The sequence below is a fragment of the Argiope bruennichi genome, chromosome 5, assembly GCF_947563725.1.
Source record: "Argiope bruennichi chromosome 5, qqArgBrue1.1, whole genome shotgun sequence".
NCBI lineage: Eukaryota > Metazoa > Arthropoda > Arachnida > Araneae > Araneidae > Argiope > Argiope bruennichi.
In genome coordinates, this window is record NC_079155.1 from 79923678 (window position 1) to 79947833 (window position 24156).

The 24156-nt window shown below is 26.4% G+C and overlaps 1 protein-coding gene across 1 annotated transcript; it reads right to left on the reverse strand.

The window, feature by feature from the left end:
- Positions 1-2537: 2537 nt before the first annotated feature.
- On the reverse strand, positions 2538-11404 carry LOC129968305 (uncharacterized). Its single transcript, XM_056082160.1, has 2 exons — positions 11090-11404; positions 2538-2939 (listed from the first exon to the last, which is right to left on the reverse strand). The coding sequence occupies exons 1-2, from the start codon at positions 11402-11404 to the stop codon at positions 2538-2540; spliced, it is 717 nt and encodes a 238-aa protein (XP_055938135.1).
- Between the last annotated feature and the right edge of the window lie 12752 nt (positions 11405-24156).

The window sequence follows — 24156 nt, forward strand, 5'->3', positions numbered from 1 at the left end:
GAGGACAATTTTTGTTCTATGTCAAGTTCCAATTAAGCGAAAAAAATTATCCAAAATATCTATTCGATTTTATAATACTTGTGTATTAATTGCATATCCTGGAGATATTGATATAAATTGCAATCTAGATTCAACAATCGATATTCTGTAACTGTTGTTGGCCAATGACATGCAATAAATGCAACAAGACCGGTTTAATTTACCAAACTTTGAAGCACGTGTGCTTCAAGTGAAAGTTGGTGAAAAAAATTGTGCATTCATGCCATTTATTACCTTGTCAAAGATCCACAATTTTAAGAAGTGGCGTTGAACAGGGTGACATTTTTATTGAAGAGTATGCGAAGAAATTTTTAGAGATTTTTTTTTTCGTGGTAAAAAATGTTTTCTGAAGACAGACGAATAATATAAATTAAATTTAAAATGCTAAAAATATATTTAGAGTTCTATGTACTATAATAATTTTCAGGGTTTTTATTTCTCTTTAAAAAGGTTTAAACATAAAATAATTATATTTAAATGTAATGAATAGGAAAAAAAATTGAAAACACTTTACGCAATCACATGAAAACAATAATGCAATTAATAAATAGCAATTCCAATCAACTCATGCTTTTTTTTATGGCAGTTAAATTAATTTGAAGGAGAAGCTATGATATATTGGAACAAATAAAATTCCTTCTTCACAGTGATGTATAGAGCAAATAGTAATTTTTTTTGTTGACGTGCATTTTTATTTATCATTTAAATGTTTTATCAGATGAAATAATAATATCAGACGATAAATATTCGAGAAAGATGTGTGCACGTTTCCAGATCACATGAAACGATTCAATGGATTTTTATATCGTTTCATTACATGCTGTATGATAGTACTGTCTCCAATTTCTTTTTTTCGGAACCTATGTGACTCTAGTAAAATTATTAACGGATATATCAGATATATAGCAGTATATATCGGATTTTAAGTATTTAACTAAAACATAAGAGCATATAATCGCCCATATCAAATGTTGAAAAGTTTATAAATATCCGCATATGTTTTATTTTGTTTAAACTTCAGACCATGTTTAAAAGCTTGAAAGGCAGTTTACACTTCATTTTGTTCACAATGTTTTTCATTTAATTTCGGTTTCACTTTATCGTATGTTCAATATAGCAATTTTTTTTCTTCTCCAGCTAGTATAATTATTGCCTATAAAAAAGTAGTTAGTGTACGTCTATCTAGTTTACAAATTAGCGCCCCTTGGCACAATCTTTTATATTTGCCAATATAAGTGCAAATACCCCTTAAGTATCCAATGTGATAAATTCCTTGTAGTTACGAAATACATACTTCTTAAATTTAATATTATATATATATATATATATATATATATATATATATATATATATATATATATATATATATATATATATATATATATATATATATATATATATATATATATATATATATATATATGTAATGATATTTTAAATGAAATTTCAGCTTAATTAATTTCCAACATTTTATCTTAATTTAGCCCATAGTAAATTCATTCTAAAATATTCTCTTATTCCGTGATCCAATTCCACTTTCTCTACTTAATTAATTCAAGAGAAGCTTCATAAAATTGCTTAATCAGCTAAACGCCGATATTTTCACACGCTCGGCGTGAAGGGGTAAAAAATGTCCAGTAAGCACATTCTTTCTTAAAAGATCCCGGTGTTTCCCTAACACGTGATTGACAGACGTCAGAAATCCCTATCAGAATCTTAATAATATATTAGCACTGTGGAGAAATATTTTCCCTATCAAAATCTAAGGTTATATAAGGCGAGGGATAATTTATTTCGCCCCTTTTTTCCCCACTCCGGCTTTTGTACTGCGCTGCGGCGGACGTCTTGTCCGCGTCTCTGCTTGTAAATAATTATGCTTTCCCAATGGATATTAAAAAGAATTTAAAAACGTAAAAAGTCTCTTCAATGTCTTCAAACTGCATCATGCTTTACAACAAATAATATTACATATTAAAAAGGCCGACAGGATTCGAATTTGTTACATATTAAATATATATATATATATATATATATATATATATATATATATATATATATATATATATATATATATATATATATATATATATATATATATATATATATATATATCAACGAAGATTTTCTAATAAAGAAAAAATTAATGAGATACCGAAAGGATACATATAAGAAATTACTCTTTTTAACTCACTTTATGGTTTCATTTAAATTGAGAAATATATAGCCATATTATTATTATTTTATTGATCAAATAATAAAGGAGTATTGTGTTCACATTACATTAGCTTATTTTTCTATCCTATAAATATCCAAAATTAATAAGCAGCTTAGGCAAAATATTTTAATTAAACTTTAAAAAATAGATTAGTATATTTGTATTAAATTCAGAATTGTGGGATACCTTCAGTAATGAGAGCAAGTAATTAATCAGAATTTCTAGAGCATGTATACACAGCTTATTTTTTGGTTTTATATCAGCCCAAAATGGAAAAAAAAAATCATTCTTCTTCTTCATCAATCTTAAAAAGTGACTTCATAATCACTTTTAAATTCCACACATAAATACAATACATCGGAAAATGTACTCCTAGAGCAGATAAAGACCTTTCCGTGGTTTTCTCCCACTCCAGCAGCAGAGACTTTGGGATTTTAAGAGCATTCAAAGTGCTGTTTTGTTGCTCCAAAATTTTCAAAACTCCCTCTGTTGACTGCAATACGTAATACGTGTTTTCTGCGTGTAAGAGTGGTGAAAAGTTCTCATTATCTGGGCTGAACAAGTCCTCCAAAAAATCTGAAATTACCGTTATCTCGCGTAACAGGCGACGAAGAATTAGAACTGTGAGTGATTTCTGCTCTGCAACCAACTGGATAAGAATGCTTCTTCTGTGCTGATCATCAACCTGGAATGCATTTAAAAAAATAAAAGTTAGCGATTTTTTGTTTAAGTATCTGCTTGTCTTCCAGAAGCTGTAATCAATTATTCTAGAATGTGTTGGTTATTTTATTACTTGCTTGTTACACTACTTTTTAAAAGTTACATTCAATAGTGCCACCGAATATGTAGTAAGCAGTTTTAAAATTTGTATCCAAAATGTTTGCATTTGAATAAATTTGAAAGATAAAGGAATTAGATATCTTTATTTTAACTTGTTAACCGGGCAATTAACTTATATTCAGTTCGTTTTACATTGAAATATTTCGTCATATCCAGTTAACAGGTTAAATTCAGAAATATTTTTATCTTCAAAGATATTTTGATCATAAATTAAGAAATATTTTTATCTTAAGTTCGGAGGTTTACAAAAAAATGCAGTACATTTATTTTCAAATAGATTAAATTAGTATTAAAAATTACGCCAACCGAACAGTGCCACAAACGAACCACAAAGAGAAATTAAACGAATAAAAGTATATTTTGCGTATCATTACAACTGTACTGATATTTTTTTTTATTATGTGCAGCATTTCAAGACCTTTTATAGAGCCTAATTATCATTTCCCCTTCTTTATTTAAGCTGCTTTCTTTGATCTCTGATGTAATATAATTTTTTTGCAAAACCTTTTCAGTCAATATTTTATCAAACACTGATATATATAATAGCTTATATAATTTTAATTGCATACTAGAAATAAGTATTACATGAAAAAGTATTTAAATGCAAAGATATATATTCATTTTTTAAGCACAAGTTTAAAAATACAATTTTGTGTCTTGAACATTGCTTTAGAAAATACTCAGAAAGAAAATAAAAATGAATAAATGAATTATGGGTGTAAGGTTGCTTTTTTCCACATATAAATGAGATAAGTGTAGTCATATGATTAAAAATTCATGATAATAGATTAAATGATAATAGTATATAAGATTTCTACTATATGTATTTAAGGGAATCGTATGTGTATGTATTTGGAATATATGTATTTTTGGAAATTTTTAAGGAAAAAGAATTAATCAAAATTATGAAAAGAAATTAAAGTCAGAAAAAACAGATTGAGTTTGAATTAACCATGAGATTCCCTGAATATAGAAATTCCAAAAACATGTTACTTTTAATATATATAGAATTGTGGAAAAGATCATAACTTTTAAAATTAATCGTTTTTAAAAGTGACAAAATTGAAACAACAGAAATTGATTTGAAGCAACTTATATCTGAAAAATATTCGACTAAGTATTGGAAGATATTCATAAATTTTTATATGGAATATATTTTAGCACAACTTATAACAGTAGACGTCTTTTCTAATGAATCCCACGTGATTTCAATTATCTTTAAAGCATTAAGTATTGTTTAAAATGACTAGAACGATATCCTTACATTTAGAAAATGTATTTCTCTTTGTTCTTATAAAATATAGAAAAGTTAAACTAACCCTAGATACATGAAGGAGAGTTTCTGAAATGTTTTGTTTTAATGAATGAGTGAATCGCATGAGATTTTTGCCCAGGATTCTTAAAACGAAAGAATGGGTTTTGTGTAGTCTTCAACCGTTTTGTGTTGTCAGTGTTTCTTATTTTCGTGAAAAATAAATCGTTGTTATCTGATACAAAACCTTATGGACTTTCCACCGTACAATCTACACAAGAATTATGATTTCTCTTACACAAAAATATTCTTTGGCAAACATGCCAATGCATAGCTTGGCATCTCTATAAAATGTAATGAAGTTCTAAAATTTCTAAACGTAGAATTATTGAATGAAATGCGGTCACAACCGTATTAAGAACTAATTATCATCTTTTAATTCTCTACATCTGATTGTATATCGCACTATCTTTCAAAATACATACTTTTATGGGTTTTTCTATTTTACACAAAAGGCATATAATACCTTATAACGAATCTCTTCTAATAGTAAGTGTGGAATATTTACAAATTTCCCAACAAATAACCAATTTAAAAGATACTAAATCAAAGATAACCAATGATATGAAATACATATCGAGAAAAGAATAAAATAACATGCATCTGTGACATCCCCTATCTAAAACTTAATCACAGAGGAGAAGTTTTATATCAAATATTTGCTTGCTTTCAACGAAAAGAAACCAGAAACCTTTTAGTTTACTTAATTCCCTTAGAGGACAAGAATTGAATTAACGTTTTCGAGGATATCAAAATTTAAAAATGTACCCTTACATAAAATGTTATCAAGGTTCCTAAGAATATAAAAAATTAAAAGTCTTCTACTGCAGTGTATTAATGGATTAAAAGGAAGGAATGAAATAATAGTTTTAAAAGTGTTTGAGTAATTGGGTTCTTACTTTAAAAAATGAATAATGTATTTCTAAATGGTATGAAGAAAGTAAGAAACGCGGTTCTAATGAATATGAAAAACAAGCTGTAATAAAATATGAATGCATTTTCCGTAAGAAGAATATTAGGTTATAAATAATTCAAGAAATAGGCATTATATATTTAATTATTATTAATATTATCTATTATAATTATTATTATCTATTTTATTATCTGCATTATTATTATTTATTTTAATTATACTGTACAACCACCACCCTAGATAGAAGAAGTTAATATATACCGGTTATCAAGAAGCTTTGTATTGTTTTCAAAAGATTGTGACTTATTAAATTATGATGTCGTAATCTGCTTCATTTAAAAATATGTTAGTTTTTTCTCTTTAATAAGTACAGCAATAATTCAGTTATTGTTATAATTTTTTAAAAATACAAAAAAAAAAAAAAATGTGACTTGTCTATAAATATTTAAAAAAAAATTATTTTATATTCTTATTTGTTGTATTGTATTGTGTGTTATATTCCTGTTATCTATACTTATATAAATCTCAATGAGTGTGTGTGTGTTGGCGCTCCACAGGCCAGACCGTTTGACCTACAGCTACCAAATTTGGTACACGTATACCTTAGTGGTCGGGAATGTGCACCTGGGGCCCCTTTTTCGAATTTTTAGTTAGAATTTTAATTATTAATTAAAAACTAACTTTTCCGCCAAAAGAATCTTCCATTTTTCCCACCGCCAAATGAGTAAGGCTTCAGGATTTTTTCCCAAGAGTAATGAGGCTAGGCTTAAAATTTTCCGGCCGATTATTTCAAACGATTCTGTTTATTTTCTTAATGATTGATGCATTTAAAATTAAACATTGTTAATGAATCGATCTTTCAGATTCATTCTGAAGTACTTTTGAATTAAAATAAAGCAGAATAAGGGAAATTAAAAATTTCTAATCCACATAGCGTTATCCCAACTGGCTTAGAAAAATTCATGCAATTGCGTTACCGTAACTGGTGTTGAAAATTCACGCATGCGCATTGTGTTCTGATTGCTGACAACTATTATCAACGGATGCGAAATCGATTTTAATTATTTTTAGGTTAGTTGTACGCTTTTGTAATTAAATATATATTTATGTTAGTTATATATTTTTTGTATATGTTTATAGTTTTAAGTATATCGTTTATAAGTAGTTTTTTTTAAACCTTTTCAACCGATTATTTTAAACGTACCGTTTTATTTTCTTAGTGTTTGATGCCTTTAAAATTAAACATGGTTTATTATTCGATCTGCTCACGATGAACCTGAGAAAATTTTGTTGACAAATTCTTGAGATATTACATAAATTAAGAAATATATTCTTTAGTGCCCATAAAGTTTAAAAGCTCAGTGACTCTGTTTTCAGTAATCATATTATAAAAAAAATACTTTCTTTCAGTAAAAAGTATTATATTAATTGCAGATTAATCCTTTCCACTTTAATTTAAAGTATAAATTCTATGGGAGCTAACAGAAAATTAGAGAGATACATATTACGTTATGACTTAAGGCCTTTATAATATTATGAATGAATTATATGACAATCAAAATGTGAAGTTTTAAAATATTTTGATGAAGAAGCTATTAAAGTAGTAATTGCATAAAATATTTAATTATTAAAATTTTAACGAGCATTAAGATTGGCGAACCGGCTGGTAGAAAAAGGCGGCTAGTAGATAATAAAATCCACAAATGTACACTTGACAATTACATAATTCGAAAATAAGAGGAATAAGAAATAAAATTAAAACAGTCAATTTTTTTCTTAGATACTTTTGTGTATGGACGTCTTCCTGTTCATACATGTTAATTGAAATTACATAGATTACAAATTTTATTTATATTACTATTTTACATTTAATATTATGCATGCTTATTAATTATTTATTTATTCTTTACAGCCCATAACATGATGAATATCTTCAAAGTCCAAACTATAATTATGTAAAATGAAACTATAAAAATAAATTAAAAGATATTAGCAATGATTTTACGCGTTTACTTTAAGCGTGATAATGAAATCGGTTGCTGAATTATAGATGATAAAAATAAAAGGAATAACTGAAAATGAAGAAGCTATAAAAAAAGGAGAGAGATATAATTTGTTAGCGACGCTATTAGAACTTAATAGATAATTGTTATGATTCTTGATTTCCCAATTGGATGTTTTTTTTAAATCAGAAAAGAAACGAATTCCTCCAATGGAATCGGCTATGGATAAGGGAAGAAAAATTTAAAATGCATTAGTTAAAAAAATAATTAAAATCAATTAATAAAGAATTTGATCATCCGTGTTTTATAAAGAGAAATGTTTGTATAAAGATATGAAAAATATTTAGAGATAACTAAAACTGTATCTTTAATTTTAATTTCGATTTTTTTTAAATTTCAGAAAAAATAATTATTTTTAAAATTTTTACAAAATTCAGCCAATTGTATTCTTTGGATAGCTCATTAGTTTACTATCCTGGATGGTGCACATATGCTTTTCTTACAATCCTTAGAATTGATACTATCATTTAAAAAACCAAAAACTCGATTAAATTTTCCTTTATTGAATTTTAAAATGTGGGCTTTTGAAGTACAACGATGTACCCCAACGACTAGCTGCTTCAAATGTTATGACTCTAAATGCGATGCGACTTGTTTGGCATTGGTGACTTGGCGACTTGGTCGACAAACATTTATTTTTCAAATATAGATTAAAACTTTTAATTATTCTCATAAAATGTTTTCTATAAGAAGATACTTAAGGAATGTTATCTGTGGGGAGGATGTGTGATGCCAGGAATCCAACAAGAACGATAACGGTAACGACATCTTATTCCTTAAGAAAATTCGAAACTTAGATAGCAAAATACGCTGAAGTATATACGAAAACAGCATTCACAACACAGATGATATTTACTAAACATCGCCAATGGCATTTGGCGCGCTGAATGCAGCCAGAGAGTTTATTTTGCTATGTACACTTGAAAAAAAAATTCACTGAGCTAGCTCGTTTAAGCTCTCTCTCGCGGTTCCGTGACAAGGAATAAAATCTTCTAGAAGAATTTCTGGAGCTCGAGTCCTATTATAGATATTGCGATGATTCTTGTATTTTCTCGAACCTTCCTTTTTGTTTCCAAATACTTACGAAATCTGTCTCTAAATCTGGGAGAACTATTCACCTAGCATCCATTCTCCATCCATTAAGAATATCTATAAGTATTTCTTTCTTGATATGAAACTAACTGCGTGGAGAAACAGTATTACAGATTCATATTTTTCAAAAGTTTTCGAAATTTCGAAAAAATATAACAACGTCCTTCTTTTTACATCTATTTATCGATTATCCATGTCTAGGGATTGCAATACCGGACCAAAATTTCAATACCGGTATTCGGTATTTTTTAGTTCTTAATACCGGGATACCGGTTTTAATACCGGTATTAGAAATTTTAGAAAAAGAAAGAAAACACAGGTGTTTTCTTTCTTTTGCTTTATTTGCCAGTTTTATTAGAGTATAAATATCACAAAAATAATTTGTAACATAAATTATAACAGTATAATATACTGTTATAATTTATGTATTATAAAGTATTTATGTAAAAAATTAAAGTATTAAGTAAGTATTAAAGTATTAAGTAAAGTAGTTATGTATTATGTATATTTTATATTATAAAGAATCACAAAAAAGTAAAGTAACAAACAGTATATAAAGAACACAAAAAAAGTGTAAATATCACTATTCAGTCTGTGGTACTATTACAAATTTTTGAAATGTGATCTTAAAAAACATAATGCATCAATTGTATTGTCATTAAGCCTGAAAAGTAATTTTGTGTAAAAATGACCAGCTGTCGAAAACGCACTTTCGGCATCTACGCTAGTTTCTGGTACTGTTAGCGATGAGCGATATACTTATTCCAAGTATTTACCTGTAAATCCCTCATCTTCAAATAAATCGATTTCTCGTCGGATGGTTTTAGATATACCTGATTTCTGTATTGTATTTTGGTTCCTTGATTTTTTTTTTATTTATCGCTAATTCTAATTTTTGTTCAAGAGACAATTCCTTTTCACTATCGACATTAGTGTCATCATAATCTTCGATAACTGAATCGAATTCTTCTGAATGTGGATAGGTTTGTGGGTAAAAAATTTTAAGAAAATTTACTATAAACTTAATCAGATTTGAATTGGTTATTTTCTTTTCTTCTTTTTCATTTTCAAAATCATTATAATTATGTAAATACCATAAGACATTTTCTATTTCGGTATGCCTTTCTTGTGTGCTATTTTTCAATGTAATATATAATTCTTCAGATAGTGATGTGTGCTGTTCTTTCAGTGACTGCAACATGAAATGTATTGTTGCATTAGCTGTTAATAAATTAGAATCTCACCAACACAATGCATCAATTGTCGGTTTTATTGGAAGTAGAGCTGATACAGTTCTGGATATGAAGTCGAATTCACTATCTGAAAAATTAATTTACACAATGAAGTGAATTATTGTTTTTTGAATAGGATTTCTCAGTTTCAAAACTCCTTCCATCATTAGGAGTAAACATTTTCAACGTGTTTCAGAAACTAATATTAACATATATTCTGTTTTATTTTCAGTTAGTATATATTTTAGTAATATGCCATTTTTTTATAGGGGAAAGTTTAAATATCTTAACGATTTTTCGAATTTTATAAATTATAGGAATCAATTCTTGATGGGTTAATATTTCATCCTCATTAGCAATATCTTCAACAATTACATTGTCATTATCTTCATTGTCAGTATCACTCTCGCTCTTACTCTCTTCAAAGTTGTAATCCGAAGTTTCTATATCCACAGTATTTGGATTCTTCAGCTCTTTATTTTTTTGATATAATACATCTATTACTCCTAATTGAATTCCATGAGCATAGCACAATTGTTGATTTGCACCAATCAACTTTCCAACTTTTTTCATAACTGTTGCTCCATTAGTCGTTATGATTACAATATCTTCTTTCAGGGATAATCCATGTTTCGCTCATTTAGATTTAAGCAATTAATTAAGCCATTTATTTGCTAATTAATTTCGCCCGTTAGGGAGACATAAAAACAAAAACGTATACTATTTTGCGAAAACTATTTGCTATAAAAACAAAAACGTATTTATGTTGGCGATCCCTGAACATATAGTGGAGACCATTTTAAAAATTTCTAGTAAATACCGAAAAACCGGTATTTACACTTGTGAATACCGGTATTACAAAATTGTACAAATGGCTCAAAATACCGGTATTCGGTATCCCGGTATTCCGGTATTGCAATCCCTATCCATGTCTTGTTTAATTTTTTTTATTTGTGAAGATCTCTTTCAATTTTCTAGCAGATATTATTTTCTTTAAATTTTTCCTTACATATATTATAATTTAGTAATCTTTAGAATGTTCCTAAATTCATCCTTTGGTGTTAACATTATTAATGATAATTACCTAATTCCCATTGATATGGATTGTATTTCTTGAAGGAGTTTTAAAATCAAACAAATATACAAAAATAAAAAACGAATTTCTTAAAATTTATATTAAAATTGTGTGTTTTTGAGATGATTTGCAACAGTTACAAGAATTTACTCTTATCTTTAAAAAATAATTAATTTGGTAAAATTTTAAATATAAAAATATATAAAAAAAACAAATTAAAGCAATAAAAAATCTACAAAAACAAACAACTGACAGGCCAAAAATTAGTAATAGCATAAAATAACTAATTGTATGAACATAAACATTACCTTATTTATTTCGATAGTTTGATGAATATCTACTAAAAGGCTGTCAACAAAATTCAAGCACATAGATAGCAAGTCTTTATTTAGTTTTTTCAAGGACACATTGAAGAGTCCAGTGATTCCTTTCACCGCATTCTTAACGATTTCGATTTCCATTCTGAGACCTTCCTCACTTCGAAGATAATAGAAAATATTTGAAACCGTTTTCAGAATCACTTCACATCGTTTTTCTGTCGATTCCTCATCGTTTTGATTCGGCAGAAGACAGCTCGTGGATGAAACAGAATTCAACAGAATGAAATGTTTTACAAATTCCATGGCATCGGTTATGTCTACTGGATCTGAAATGTTTTCTTGAAAAGTTTCGGGTACAGTTAGAGTCAATGCATCGTCCTGCACTGAAAAAATGATGCAATAGCATAAATATTTTGCATTTCTATGGTGTGTATTATATGCATGATTAATAATATTTTACTCAATGTTAAGAAGTTAAAATTAGACTTGCCATATTTTAATAAAATGTAATATAAAAAAGATTAACTTAGGAATTCTCATCTAATATAGTTATATGAAGCACAAATATACAAATATTGACAGTATGAAATTATATGTCATTATAATAAATAATGTTTATTTAAACATCTCAAAATATACTTTAGAGGAATATAGACTGTGTAGAAAATCTAAACCAAGAAGTGAAAAGGGTAGTTGAAGATATAAATTTATAAGAAATCTAGTTCACGCAAGGATTTAATTTAGAATTTTTGGCGGAAAAGTATATGGAATCTATTTTCTTGTTATAGAACTGAAAGATTATTAACTCATCGAAAGATCAAATTTTTTTTAAAAAATGGCATTAAGAAATATATCTTAATTATTTTATGGTACCATTTTTGAATGTATTATAAACACTCAAATGACATCCTGTAAATTAGCTAATCTATAAATAACTAACAGTACAAATAAACGAAAATAAACGGAGAAAAAGGTGAAATAAATATTGACGCAATATGACACAATAAATAAAAGAATCAGGATAATGTTGATACAAGGAATAAATGAATCATGAATTTCCATCTGGCGACTACTTAATCATGAAATTGCTTTTTACACATCGAAAAAAAACACGACATTTTTTAACATGTTACCAAGGATCCCATTCCTTGTTTAATATTTTCATACTATTAGGATTTCAATGATATATGTTAATTATAAAGATCAAGTTCATAAAAAATTGCATTTACCAGCGACTAAGTCGATATTTTGAGACTTTCTGGTAATGATTCTGTCTAACACTACCAATAATAGCGTAATTTGGGCCTTGCTATCTCATTCTTAATTCTATAAATACCGAAATTCCCCTAACGCCCGATGCACGAAACTAATGTAGGTCTCCGATATACCTTAATATTTCTGATAAATTTTCACACCAGTTTTAAGTACGATTGATTAAACACCAGTGATGCGTGCTTTGTTCGCTAGAAGCGTTTGCTTAGATGGGTTTGGGGGCAGGTTTTTTTTTTCTGAGAACTCTCAAAGGATGTCCACACATACAATTGCTTATTAATCATCATTAACTGCATCCTCACTCAGCCCCTTAAGAACATGATGGAAGGAGTAAGGAATTTTTCTTATATCTGAAAGAGGACATCGGTATATTATGAAGTGCCTGAACTCTAATTATCTTAGAATTAATAAGATAATACGTCCAGTGACATAGTATTACTGCCATCAGATAATTATGATGGTCGATATTTTTTATCACATATCTCTTTGGTGCTATGCGCTTATATAAATGAACGTTTCGTTCTGAACCCTATATGAGCAATGACATTAAATATTGACATATTAGTTTATAAAGATTCATAATCATTATCATTATTATCAATTATGTTTCTATTAAACAAATTGTTTGTAAACCACTATTTTATCACTTACATGATTCATAGCCGGGTAAGTGAGTATTGAGTTGATTTTTTAGCTGAATCATCTCCAATTTCTGCTGGATGTTAAACATATTCTGCTCCAGTTTCTGGCATTTTTCTTTCCAGCTATCCACATCGGTGGAAAACGTGTCCACAAGAAATCTAGCATAGTCTTCTGGAGTCATATTTTCCGGAGTAGATTTGATTACAGCTACTGCTACAGCTAATTTTACTCTCTGTACATAATTTACTAATAGTTCATCTTCTTCCGATTGGTTGATAGTTTTATCTGAAGGCATTTCATTAATGCCTGAGAACTTTGATTCCATCTTTCTCTAGATACAACTGAAAAAAATGCATTAAGTTTTGTCTAAATATTCTCTAAGCATATCTTATAATTGATACAAAGTGAGCTTTTCATAATTTACGAAATACAATTGTCAAGTAAGAAATGCACAATATACACAATGTCCCTTCTAATAGTTGCTCAAAGGCTAATTCCAAATTGTTAGAGTGAAATATATAAATATAGTTAAAATGCTGGTGGTGCTCTAAGCATTATGTAAATTTAATAATTACATAATTGTAAAGCATTATGGTTTATATTTAATAATATATTGAATGAGACATTTAATGTACTGCAGACCAAATTATGGTGTCTAATTATACATATGCCTCCCACTTTTGGCATACATAGTGAAGTGTCCATTCCTAACCTACAAGTTTAAGCAAATAATGCTGTATTCTTCCTTAACTAAAACTGAATCAATTACAAAAATTCCAATATCACTTTTTAAACCGTCTCCGAAAAAGTTGCCGTCAAAGCTCAGAAAAAAACGCCGGCCGTTTACTGGCAGTAAAAAGAAATTTAAAACTTCAAAATTGATATATTTTTATTAGAAAAGGACTGAACCTTTTCCGTTTAAAATATTTCTGTTCCAGGAATATTCAACTAACTTTGACAAATAGCGGAAAGAAATTGGATGGAAATACATTTTTTGATGGCAATGCATAATTTTTTTAATAATTTATATTTATAATTAAGCTATACATTTAATGTCTTGAACAACAATTTATAATTAAGCTATACATTTAATGTCTTGAACAACAATTTATAATTAAGCTATACATTTAATGTCTTGAACAACACACACACTCACCACTCACACATACACACACACATATATGTATACATGTGTATTTGCATTATTTCGAGAATTTTTCAGAGTGCATGGATAACGGTTTAGAATCAGCTGTTGCGCTACTATTGGCACACTTCAATATGTAATGTCCATTGATATAGATTTTTCTTACATATAAGTCTGCGTAAACAACCTATTCAAATGCAAACTTCTAAATGGATTTTCTTAAACTTTTCCTCAGAAGTACTGAAAGATATGATGAAAAAGGATATATAAGGAAAAGGTCTCTTGAAAAATAATTAAAAAGTTCAATTTTCATTAATTAAAAATCTTTGCAAATATAAAAATCGTAAATTTATCTTTATTTGAAATGAACATTTGCAATTTCTAAAAATCATCTTTTGTAATTATAAAAAAAAACTGTTTCATAAAAAAAAATTGGTGTAATTTATGTTCCCTTTTTGATTAAAAGTAAGGTTAGAGGTAAAAAGAGTATTTCTAATTTTGGAGGAAAAAAAGTTAAAAAACAATTTAAATATGTTTAAAAATATATCTATTTATGAGTACATGTTATGCCGTTTATAGACACTTCAGAAATAATTTAAATTTACATGCAGAGTGTTCGGTGTGAATATCAAGTTTAGCGGTTCGTATGCAACGATTTACTAATTTCAATTACAACTCTGCTTTAGCAATGAAATTTGTCGAAAGTCATAAATTGTGTGGAACATATTCTTTCAGATTGGATTGTACAGACGAGGCGTTAATGTTATAAAGAGAAAAATAGCCCGAATAAATCAAAGGAAATTTAGGGTTCATTGATTTGAAATTATCTGAATAATTGGTTTATACTTTATAGTTTTTTTTTTTCATAAGCATGCATTTAAAAATGCAGGATATATATATATATATATATATATATATATATATATATATATATATATATATATATATATATATATATATATATATATATATATATATATATATATATATATATTAATTCACTTGCAGGAAGATCCATTTATAAGAAGTCAAAATAAAATTAAAATTGAAGTTAAATGATGAGTTAAATTTTTATCAGGAAACTATAACTGTACAAAACTCCAATATATCTATCTGCAAATAAGAGAAGAACTATTAAAATTTTCATAGTTCTTCTCTTATAATTCACATAAAATATTCAAATTTAAATAAAATGTAAAAATCAGAATCTGAAGATATAAAGGGTTTTACATCAAGTTTATATTTTAGACATGAGATTTAATTTTTAGCTTATTTAAAAAGAAAGATTTCTTTTGAATTAGTTTCTTCAATCAAGACATTTTTATTCTACTTATTGTCATTATGGTATCACCCATTATTGTGCCGTGATTACTGTATCTAAAGAGTCTCGATTTCGAGCACTCTTAAGTTAAACATATTAGCATATTAGCAATAAATTATATGAAATCCTACCATTATGTAATTTTAAGATTACAGCGTATCTTTTACAGAATCAATTAAGTTATTAAGAATACTGCAGGAATTATTTGAAAAGTTGCTCTATCGAAAATAGATTACACAAATTGAGAACGGCTCATTTGTTTACAATATTATATATCAATTCAAATGGAAAAAATTTGAAAAAATGGAAAAAATTTGAATTTGAAATAAAGATATTCTTTAAATTCAAACAAATATTTCTGTATGAAGATATAGATATTACAAAAGATATCGAATATTTTTAACAGTATATCACCTTTTCTTATTCCTTAAGTTACATATTAAAAAATCCCGAAAACACCTAATTCTGCATATATGGAATTTATCCAAATATGACAAAGTAATCGAATCCGATTTCATTGTCAAATACCTTCTTTGGATTCTCAATAAAGTTTGATGGCAGAATTATAGGGTCAATCGCAGACAACATGATTAACATTAGTAGCATGTTTATCCCATTTCGATGGGAGAAAATGAGAATGTGGGCATGAAGACAAGATTATCTTTAATAAACAATCGGATAGTAATTCAGGATTGCTGTCATTCTTACTTAAGATTCCGCATGTTTCTGTTTCTTTATTAAGTATCACAGCTTTGATAAATCGCATGATTTGTTGCAGAAAGTGAATTTTCATTATTATCTTCGTTACAAATGTTCAGGCTAAAATGGGAAGTTACTGACTGGATTAAGAATAAGTATTTAATATATTAAAAATTGGCAAATTATATTCGAAGTAGAAGTCCCTAATGTGCAGGACAATATCTTTTTAAATTTTCACGGTGCTCTATTTTTGGAAATTAGAAAAATATTATATTTTATTAAGGCTATTCCTAATCTCCAAACTAGCAAGTTCCTTTATAAATGGAATAGTATAAAAAACACACAAAAGTATAAAAAATTTTAAAATTTATTATTAAAAATAAAATGTATTTGTGAACTTCTAAAAATATTTGCTTAGTAAATTTTAAAGTTCAAAACTTGTATGTGATTTATTGAAATGCATTAAAAGCAGAGTGTGGGGTGAAATAGATGAATTAAAATTGTAAAAACTTCTAAAAAGAATTACATAGTCACTTTTAAAGTTTGAAGCTTGTATCTGATTCACTGAAATGAATTTAAAGGACAGTGTGAGATCAAATAGATTTTTTTCATCAGAATCACTACCAGGTAATGTAAGGAATTGAAAACAAGAAAAAAAAACTTTCGGGTCATTTGAAACATTTTGAAAACGGATTTTTGTATATTTAAAGAATGAGATAAAGGCTGAATATTCCTTTTTCATAAATCCTGAAATATTCAAATAATTTCATTTAAAATCATATTTTATAGCCATCCCAAACAGTCCAGAGAAGAAGATAAGATTAAAAATGCAGAAAGGAAGATTTATTTTCCTTACAATAATCCCATCTTGGTTAAATATAAAATAAATTCAATTTACTTTATGAGAATATATTAGTTCCTAGTAGGATTATTTATTAATTATTTTTGTGTCTACCTCTCTGCGATTGATCTTGATTGATTGTTCTATTAACAAACGCATGGTTTGATAATTAGCTTAGATAATTTCAGAAATTCATCTATCAATGGTTACGAAGTCTTTTATTTATTTCTCTACACTACCAATTTGTCATTTACCATATATATATCTTCAAATACACAATTTTTGCAATAATAATTATATGCTACTTCACAGAATGTATTTATTACACTAACATTTTTCTTTTCATATGAAATCTAATCGTCTCTTATTTATGCTAATATGTTGATATATCTGGCGTATCCCTAGGCTAAAATAAATATATGCTTAATATTTTCATGCAATATATACTTTTCTATAAAATATTATATCACACAAAATTCTTGAAACATTTGAATCATTTTTAAATAAATGAAAATATCTTTTGAACCAAAAGAATTTAAAATGCCCCCAAAATGTTCCTAGAAATCGTCTGCATCAATTCAATATTGACTAAATTTCTAAAAATTAATACAAATGGAAGAAATAAAATTGGACAGAAAAGAAGTTGATATCACTGGAAGGGCCAATTATGAGATGATATAAAACTATTTCTTGTACAATAATTTGCTCCATCGGTACAAATGAAAAACAGAAAATACTGCATTAATTTCTAATTAACCTAATAAAAATCTTAGATAAATTTAAAAAATTCTAATTAATATTAATTAAATTCTAATCAATCATTTAGAAATTAATAATAATTAATTTCTAATTAATCAAATAGTTAATTTTGCACTACGAAAAGTTGACAGTAATGTTTCACTTATCATAATTAAATATAAAGAATTAGTTGAATTCCAGCCAGTTGTTTAGAAAGTGTGGAACTTAATACTTACATATATGGTTACAAAGACTTTAATTTATATTATAATAAAAGTGTGCAATATTAAAAATCATTATGAAACAGAACTTTAAATAACAGTTATAATGCTTAGCTTAAAATATACTATTGAAGGACTCAATAGTATATTTGTTTAGTACAAACCTCTAAAAGTTTGATTATTTAACGGAATAAATAACGAACTATTATGCTAATATATGAATCTTTCTTTAAATATCGAAAGTTAATTTTTCATTAAAAATCGAACGTTAAAAATTACATTAGAGCAGTTATTCTAAGGTGCCAGTGGATCTTAAATCCATTAGAAAGCATGAAATAATTGGATGGCAAAAATACGAAGCAATGAAGCGAAATCAATAATTTGAACCAAAAAAGAAATTTATAGGGTAATAGGTAAAAAATATCAAACTAACAAAAATAAATTATATATTAAAAGAAGTTAAAGGAATTATAGACCATATTCGAAGAGGCCTTTGGCTATTCAGTACCAAATAACATGAGAAACAAAAGTAATTTGACGCTAATGTTACATTCAGTGTTTAAAAAGATTTCATCCAGTCGACAATACTGTGAAATATGAATTTTATATGTAAATAGTATTCCTCAATGACAAAAATATTAAAATGAATTACATTTTCACAAAGACATTAAAAAAATATTTTTCTGCTAATTCGGAAATTAAGAGCGAAGACAGAAAAGTTTATAAATATTGTCATAAAATATAGTATGTTTTTAAATATTTAAAAATTTATTATTTTGTAGATAAGTTAAATTATAATACTTATACATATTTTTTACGATTTCAAAAATTTTATTTCTGAATTAAAGGCATTATCAAAATCGATATCTCATGCTTTAAGTTTCACTCTTTCAAATACAATCAATAGTTTTAAATGTAATCTTTTGGTGTACATAATTATATTCAATAATAAATAAACTCATTCGAAAAGTGAAAACAAAAGTCAAATATAAATTCATAACGCAATAGATAATTTAAAAAATATTCACAGAGAGAAATGATTATATATATATATATATATATATATATATTCTCTTACATATATATATAAGAGAATTATATATATTATTAATCTGTAATTTCTTAATTTTCATAGATTTTCAAAATCAAACTTTGATTTTCAACAATATCAATATGGGCTATCAAAATAAAATATGATTTCATAATTCGCTTTTATGATTATGTTGCCAATTACTATAATATTTTTATAATTCTCTTATTAAAACCCACAGATAAATGCAATCTAATTTCGCATTAATTAATCTAGTCAATGCATTAATTAATTAAATGCGTTAAATGCTTATGGATAACAAATTTTAAAAATGCTGAAATATTTCTTAAGTGATTTGAATTTAATTTTATTTTATACTTCATAGAAATTTAATGATTTCAATTATATAATCCACGTCTATTATTAATGAAGGAAAAAATTAATGATAATTTTAAAAAAGGGTCATCTTACAATTTTATTTGTTTAGAACAAATATGTAAGAAATCACATTAAGAGATTTAACAATTTCAACCAGTCTAAAACATACATCATATAACAGGAATACTTAACATGGAATACTTATGCTCCATTTGAATCTTGGAATATTCTTCGGTATACCAAAAGTTCTTTGTTAATTATTAGTTTTCATTAGGATATAAAATTTCCGAAATTTCGAGTTTAATTAAAAGAACACATTTTTTAATATTGAAAAATGTTGTTTTCGTCGAGCGAATTTTTATTATAAACGTCCTCCTGATTCTCCTGTTAAAAGATAAGACCAATGTATCAGAATTTTATATAATAGAGAGGGAGAGAGAGAGAGAATATATTCAATAATAAATATTAGATGGTAAATTCGGTAATTGCACTGTGACATTTTATCATTTTGAGTGATGTCTTAAGTGAGAAAAGGTTCTTACGTCTGGAAATAAAATAAATAAATGAAAAACAGAAATTAAGAAATTGAAATTGCATTATCGTAACTACCCAATAGAAGACTATTTATTTATTTATTTTTTTGACATTAAAGATATCAATTATTTTGTACAAAAATAAAATGTATACTGTCATATAAAAAAAAAATATTCCCCGATATTAAATATGTAATTATTCAGTAGTTGGCCTTGTTGTAATTCCATAACCATAAAAATTAATTTTAACCCCATCATTATAATAATTTCATTCTTTCACAGAAATTTCAGTCGTTGAAAATCAATTAAAAGTTATGAAGAGATAGTAAATATCCGGTCCTAAAAAGAGCAAATGATTATAGCATTATATATAGTGAATTAACAAATTTTGTTTGCAAAGATTAAAATTTAGCAATCATATTCTTAAGTTTCTAATCGTTATGCATCCTTACATATATTAACACGACATCCGAATGAAAATTTCATCATAATCTCGTTATGTTTAAATTCAAATAGATTTGTTAACATGGTTTAGCTTTAATATTTTTAAACCAGAAATCAGTAGTGTTTGAAATGTTAATTACAATTTTACTTCACATGAAACCGTATAATTTCAGCATTACACTGATTTCAATAATTGTTAAAGACATTAAAAAATATATCAGTAATAAAACACTCACCTATTTTATTAAATTCTACATCAATGATAGATAAGAAAAACTTTCAAAGAATTTATCTAATTACATTTCAGTTAGCACGATCAGTTAGCATTCATCTGTATTATCCATGCTACTTCTGTCTCAAAATTGGACAGAAGATTTATAGTGCAAACGATAATTTCATGTAAAAAATCTCAAACTCCAAAAGCGATAAAAATTAATTTAAAAATAAATATTAACTTAAATCGTTTGCTATTTACTACAAAGTAGACTTATTATATAAATTAAATTTTAGTAATGATTAAAATTATTTATATAATGAAGGGGAATGTTTTAAAAAACTCGCTATTTAATAAAAATTCTCTGCTGGCAATGCAGTTGAATTGCGAGATTCCTTTTTTCGTGCTGCCATCTATATTTCATTAATTTAACTTTTCGTCAGATTGAGAATATATTTTGGAGACAGTTTGTCTTTATATATTCAAAATAGTTCTTTAAAATATGAAAATTCTTCTATGTAAGTATTAAAACCAAATTTATATTTAGAAAATAGCAGAGTTTATGCAATAAAATAAATAATTTTTGTATAACTGTCTATCTGCCTTTTTTAACAACAATAGTAATTATGGAGTTTGAAATGCTAGAAGAATTAAAATTTTTTAAATACAATTTTAAATTAGATAAAAAGCTCCACATTAATTTTATAACATTGTTTGTTTAAAATATATATAACAAGCATTTCCAAATGGACATATTTGAATATAATTGCTGCATGATTTTGCGCATTACCTCAAAATTTTTCCTAATTTTTGAGAAAATAATTTCACTTTATTTTAAATTAATTTTTACCGATGAAACAGTTCGGAGAAAATAAAAAAATATACTAAATCAATTCTTGAATTCAATTTATTTATCGAAAATAACAGTAGTATTATTAGAATTTCTTAACCATACATCATTTTTCTTTTACAACAAAAATTTAGTAACCATAGAGTTTTGTTATTTTTATTAAATTATTTAGAGCAGAATTTAAAAATAGAAATGATCATGATATAAATATGAATAAATGAGGATTATGGAATTAAGAGCATGAATTAATTGTGGTATGATATTTAAAAACTCTATAGAAATTTGCTCTATTTAAAAACAGCAATGGCTAGATCCTAGTTGTGCCCTTTTATTATTGTTTTCTTAATTGTTCTAGTTATTCTTTTCAGCACGCTCTAAATTCTAAACCATATGAATGTTATATATCAATTGTGAGCCCTTTTTTTAATATTTGATACGTAGTCTAAAGAATTTCTTTAGAAATATTATCTACTTTATATGATTAAAACTTAACTTCTGCTTTTATTTTTCTAGTGGTAAATAAATTGACAGTTTAAAATTTCAAATATTTAATTTGTAAATCTGCTTTCCAATAAATCTAAACTCTGAGAACGATTATCAGTTTAAAAGGGAGTTGGTCTACATATGGTAATTTTTCAAGGCTAAAAATGCATGATAGAAAACACTCCAGATCAAATTGTCAATGAATGGTTTGAAGATATTTGCAACTTCATTTTACTGCAATCCTAAACCTGATTCAGTGTGGTTATTCAGAAGCTTAGGTTGAATAAGATTAAACTATGCCATTTCAAAGCAAAATTAAAATATCCTCAAGGCTTTGAAATACGAAGACTTACATTTTAAAATATCAAGTAAAAAATTAAGTCTGAATAGAAGAATAAACTGTTAAGAAGAAAAAAAAAATAATTAGTAGAATTGATAAATAATTTTACTTCATTCTTTTTATCTTGAATGCATTGAATACAATTATTGTGCATTTATTACATATTTTAACATTGTTTCTATTTACAATCAGATGCTTCAAAACTATAATTGAATAAACAAGGATTTTTTGGCACATTTTTGACATATGTATAATATATTTGTATAAATTTCTTGAACTTTCAATAGTTTAAGTTATTGCCATTGTTTGTTCGGTCTACTCATTTTTATAATTATAATGATATTTGTAAAATGAATTTGTGTAAACTTTACCCTCTTTCACAGATTTCAATACCCCATTTATTGTTTCAAATTAAAGAATTTTCATTAGGTCTGTGACCCTGATGATTTATGTGCAAAATAAAGGGATACATCTTCTAATAAGTGATGCATCTTCTGAGTTAACAGGAAGATGAATTTAATATACTGAAGTAAAATTAACATTTTTTTTTTCGTTTTCCTCCAGATTAATATAGTGCATTTAGATATAAAAGAATTGTTTGGATGGAGTTTTACTCTTGCTGGCAGCATGGGCAACGAGAGGTAGATTCTTCATAATATAGTAGAAACAAAATATGAAGGAGTTAATATGAATAATTTACTATTATGTTGTCTTCATCTTTCTTTTTTTCTACTATTTAATCTTTGTTCTTTATTTAACTTTAAAATGAGTCAACAAAAAAGATAAATCTATGTAAAAAGAAGTAGGTGAGGTGAATAAACCAAACAGATCCGAAGGAAAGATAAGAAAAAGATTACATTGCTGTTATTAAGTCGACTAATATTTATTTATTTATTCAGTTGTCAAGGTAGTTCATTATTCTATAACGGATAACATAAATGGACCTTTCTTATTAATATCGGTTAATTTGTTATACTTAAATATTGTCACTCACAATTTTGAGTTCATTATTTAGATGACTAAGAGTTTTCAGATAACAGTTTAAATCCTTAATGTTTTCCTTTTTAAAAAAGTTTAATGGAAATATTAAAACAAATGTCTGAAAAGGCGATTACAAAAAGTAATTATGCAAATATTTGATATATCTTTGCTTCAAAACTTAAAATTATATAACAAATTTTATACTCATAAGAACATGAGTATACTAAAATTACTGCTGTTTCTATGAAAATCCAAAACCATTTACAGTAATTGGAAATATATCAATTAAAAAATTGATTATTACTTAGTGATAAAAAAAAAGACGAACAATATGAAATATGTTGAAATGCATAACAAAACCGTCTCTGTCACTTTTGTTACATTTAAAAAAAATTATTATAATGGGAGCTCATTTCTTAAACAATGAAACACACAAAAATCGCAGTAAATGATCCTTGTTATATTAATAAAGGTTGTCCTTATATGAAAGTAAGTTGATTTCAAATTTATGAACAACTTTACCTGATGATCCCATAATCAAATAGATTGCTATTTCAACTCATCGTATAAAATAAAACGGATTGAAAGATAGTTTAGATTTAAGAAAGCAGATGTAAATAGTTTAGAAAAAGATTTAAAAAAATATATAATCTGATGTAAAAAAGTAAAATCAATCATCAATATTATTCTGTGCATAAGTTTACCATAATTATTTTCAATACAGTAGTTGGATGAATACAATGCATTTATAATAATTCAAGAACTGTGATGATGTTCCAACTAATTTAGAAAGATCGTCCTTATCAAATGGCTTAGAATGCGCGCAAGTGAAATTTTTAAATGGTGTTTATAATGTGAACCTGATGCATACATTGTTAAGAATATATTATAAAAATTTCTTTTATCAAATTAAGCTAAAAAAAT

Coding starts and splice junctions, on each gene's coding strand:
- LOC129968305 (XM_056082160.1), bottom strand. CDS start 11,404: ATGGAATTTGTAAAACATTTCATTCTGTTGAATTCTGTTTCATCCACG. Junction 2,940..11,089: donor AAACTATCGAAATAAATAAG/GTAATGTTTATG, acceptor AATGCATTCCAG/GTTGATGATCAGCACAGAAG.